At 32.6% G+C, this 3,915-nt stretch overlaps 1 protein-coding gene across 1 annotated transcript; it reads right to left on the minus strand.

The window, feature by feature from the left end:
- Positions 1-2,221: 2,221 nt before the first annotated feature.
- LOC118756674 lies at positions 2,222-3,115 on the minus strand. The gene is made up of 2 exons (XM_036491425.1): positions 2,906-3,115; positions 2,222-2,836 (listed from the first exon to the last, which is right to left on the minus strand). The coding sequence occupies exons 1-2, from the start codon at positions 2,948-2,950 to the stop codon at positions 2,444-2,446; spliced, it is 438 nt and encodes a 145-aa protein (XP_036347318.1). The 5' UTR covers positions 2,951-3,115; the 3' UTR covers positions 2,222-2,443.
- Between the last annotated feature and the right edge of the window lie 800 nt (positions 3,116-3,915).

A 3,915-nucleotide genomic window follows, 5' to 3' on the forward strand; every position in this document is an offset into this window, starting at 1 on the left:
ACGAACGCGATTTGGGCAAAAATCGTGATAATTCGTACAAATTCGTAAAAATTTTTTGCTCGACGAACAAACCTAATGTCTTCACAAACGTTTGCACATTTCACAAACAAGCAGAAATAACAATAGGTGTGAATTCGTATTGAGAGGACTTAGCAGCATTCGCTCTCAAAGAGACGAAATATCAACAAAAGTGCGAGAACGCAAAAATTGCAAAAACTTGCAACCTTCGAAACAGCTGATCACTTGCACAGTTGCCACTGGTGATTAATTTGACAATTTATTTTCTGCTTGGGGCATTTTCCTCCGGTTTGGCATTTTATACAATTGAATAGTTTTGGATAAGAAAAACCTTTTTAAAATACGAATTAATTATATCGGAATGAATAAGTTATTTTTCTCATAATTACTTCTGATATCACATAGTGACGCATTAAAAACAAGAGTATCTCCTCCAAACACCCATCTTTGATCCAAAAAAATGTAAAAGAGTAAGTTTAAAATTATAAAATTTTCATTTCAACAATCAACCTACCAAAACCGAAAACTTCAGCAAAAGAACATTTCAGCATGCTTCATTTAAATCTATTTTGGTATATTTAAAGGAAAATTATGGTACAAACGAAAAATGTCATCCGGCAACCATAGTCAGCACGAACTAAAGTAAACAAACTGCAGATCAATAGCAAATTAACGAAAAATAAACTCTACAAACGTTGTGCTTATTAAATTTACGCACTTTTTAGTTATATACTAGCATTAATAATAAAATTTGCAATAAATAACTCAAAAAGGCCATATTCTTTTGTTTATTTACAAACATGTGTTTGTGATCAGCTGGTTTTCTTACTTGGCAAGTTTTAGCTGGGAAAAACTTTTCCAGCAGAAATTTGCTGCTTTCTTTCACATTTCGCTCTCTCAATTTCCCCTACTTTGCAAGTTTTTTGGGTACGAGAACGCAAAACCAGTAAAAGTTTTCTAAAACTTTAGATAGTTGGGCGTACGAGTACACTCCTAATGGCTGACAGTAACACAAAATGTATGCTACCATAATTTAAAAAAAATACAGCACAAATAAGTGCGTATAATTAGGGGTATAAGTGTACAATACGTACATTGCTCTTATTAAAAATAATATTAGGATCGAAAGGGGTCTTACTCCTGATCATAACGGTATAATTTTTTTCGGGGGGAAATAATATTTACTGGTGTTATTATAGTTAAAAGTACACAAATGTAGAAAACGTACATCGCGCGATTTTTTATTATAAATTTTCGCCTCCGGCGCTTTTCCCATAAAAATCAATACTTCGATAAATAATGGAAATTTTTAATAAAAAATCGCGCGATGTTTTATTAAAAATTTTCGCCTGCACCGCTTTTCCCATAAAAATCAATACTTCGATAAATAACTAAGTTAACATTTTTATTACAAAATCACTCGATTTTAGACTGAATCACTTTTTTTTATCAATACATCGATATTTAATTTAAAAAAAAGTTAATTACAATGCCCGTTTTTATTGTTTCTCGTTTTCATTGCTTTTTTTTGGGCATTTTTTGTTGTGTGGCAGCACCGACATTGTAGTACAATTGGTTTACAAAGCAAAAAGTGAGGTTGAAGGTGATATTTTTTGCAACTTAAAATTCAATTTTCATAAAAACTATAAGCCTCCGGAGGGTGGGGTTTTCAGATTTACAATCACAAAAAGCCGCTCTAAACCCCCTCATTTTTGTTTTTTTTACAGCCGGGTTCCGTATTGGAAAATTTTCCCCAAAAATGTATTGGTGAAGTGGCTGCTTTAAGGAAAATGGGAGTGATAAATGTACGCTAATTTCCAAATTTTACAAAAAAGGGCATATTTCTAACCCAATTTGTAAATAAATTAGTAACCAAAAATTCACAAAAGTGAGTGTTAAAATAATTCGTAGGCCCTTGACTAAGTGTGGATTTTTTTTTGGATCGGACCACCCCTTTGGACGGAATAGCCCGAAATAGTTGTGAGCGCTACTAAACCCCACCCGAAAGGTGTTTTAATTTCCTTTAAAACTATAATATAATATATATAATATATATTATATTAACTTTTACAAACGTTATACTAGTTTTTGAGATATTACAAAATATTTTTAAAAAAGCACATTTCGATCTTTGACCTTCTATATCTCGCTTAATTTTAATTTCTGCAAGTAAATTTTGCTACCATTATAATCAGTCAAAAAGCTCTATCGACTCTTATTTTTAATTTTTTTAGCGAAACGGTGGGTATTCTTTACTTGTTCCAATGGTGTTTGAAAGGTAATTTGTGGGAAATAAGGGTTTATACAATAATAGCTGATTTCTGCGGATTCGGTGCCGGATCCAGTACTCGACAAACTTCTGCGCATGCATACAGTGATTAATTAGATTCTGCCTTTTTGACTAATTTCGCTATCGGTCGTGAAATTATCGAACACTTGAGGCTCCAAATCGAATTTCCCGTTCAAATTGTTCCGCCGTTAGAGTTCCATCAATACTTTCGCAGTTTTTATTGAAAACGCTATAAGCACTAATTTCATTTAGTTTTTTTGGTGCTGTCCTTGTGTTGTAATAGATTCCAAACAACGCTGACAGCATTATATAAACTATTCCAAATTGTAATTGTATCGCAATCACATAAAGCGTTATCCAAAATAGTGTAAAAACTGCCCTTTGAATATATTTGAAGGAGTTATTTACATTTTCTTTATGACCATTGCTTCTATCAGTTTCCTCATCTGAGCTGGATGTCAATTCCTCTCTATACTCTTCTGTATTGGACCATTGAACTTTGCATTCGGTCAAAGCTTCACGCACATCCTAGATTTTTGTGTTCAAATATATATAAATACATAAATTAGAAATGCATACCACGTGAAAAACACTCACAGTCAAATTGTTGATGACAGTTTTGGATTCCCCTGTACCCAACATCAAAAAAACGCTTTATAATATTCTTAAACTGTTGAAGTTTCTCCTCCATCTGTTTTTTAGTGCGATATCTTTGCAGTTTAGTTTTTAACTTTACCTCCATCATACCAACATACACAAATAACACAAATTTTAACAACATACATTAGCCCTGTTCGCGTACGCACTATCCAGTAAACCCAGTACTAATTTTACTGGTTTTTACTGGATGTCGTTTTATACGCAAAAACTTGCAAGAAACTAGCAAAAGAGGGGAAATTGGGAGAGCAAAAATGACAGCTGAACTTGCAAGTTTTACTGGATTTTTGCTGGATAAATTTCTACTAGCAACTATTTGCTAGTAAGAAAAACAGCTGATGGCATGATGCTTAATGTAATTCACATTAACAAAATAATTGTTTGTGGTGCTTTTAGAGTTGCAACTGACAAAATAAACCCATTTAAATATATAATAAGATGGAAAATGCTAGTTTTCTAAGAAAATTTCATCGGAAACAGGCAATTCGATAGTTTGACAGCCATATTTTCATTTGAAAGAAAGCGTGCTGGTGGTAAAATCGATGAAATTTTAATATTAAATCGAAATAAAAATCTGTTCTCTATTGGATTATTTAAGTTTTTTAAAGATTTAAATGTTTTTAAACACCGAAATTGAGAGAATATTGTCTGGTGGCGTCATGCTCATTTCAAGACATCAAAGTGCCCACACACAAAAATTTGCAATCATATTGCTCGTCAAAATGACAGTTGGTACGTCATCGGTGTTTGCCTGTGGAGTTCTGCTGTTAACCACCCAAAAAAACTAGCAGAAACTAGGAGCTCTCTCTCATTCTTACGCTCTTATTTTTTTGGCTCTCCTGCTGATTTCTGCTAGTAAAATTTTTACTGGATTTACTCTCATAATAATTAAATACCAATCAATTTAAAAAAAAAAACGGAAATATAATACAAGTATTTATTTGTTAGAT

This window comes from Rhagoletis pomonella, unplaced genomic scaffold (assembly GCF_013731165.1).
Source record: "Rhagoletis pomonella isolate Grant_MI unplaced genomic scaffold, Rhpom_1.0 Rhpom_scaffold_11423, whole genome shotgun sequence".
Taxonomy (NCBI): domain Eukaryota; kingdom Metazoa; phylum Arthropoda; class Insecta; order Diptera; family Tephritidae; genus Rhagoletis; species Rhagoletis pomonella.

Bases quoted from the DNA above. Each gene is read 5' to 3' on its own strand.
- LOC118756674 (XM_036491425.1), bottom strand. From the start codon at position 2,950: ATGTTGGGTACAGGGGAATCCAAAACTGTCATCAACAATTTGACT. The intron at 2,837-2,905 runs GTGAGTGTTTTT...ACAAAAATCTAG, and splicing joins CTGTCATCAACAATTTGACT to GATGTGCGTGAAGCTTTGAC.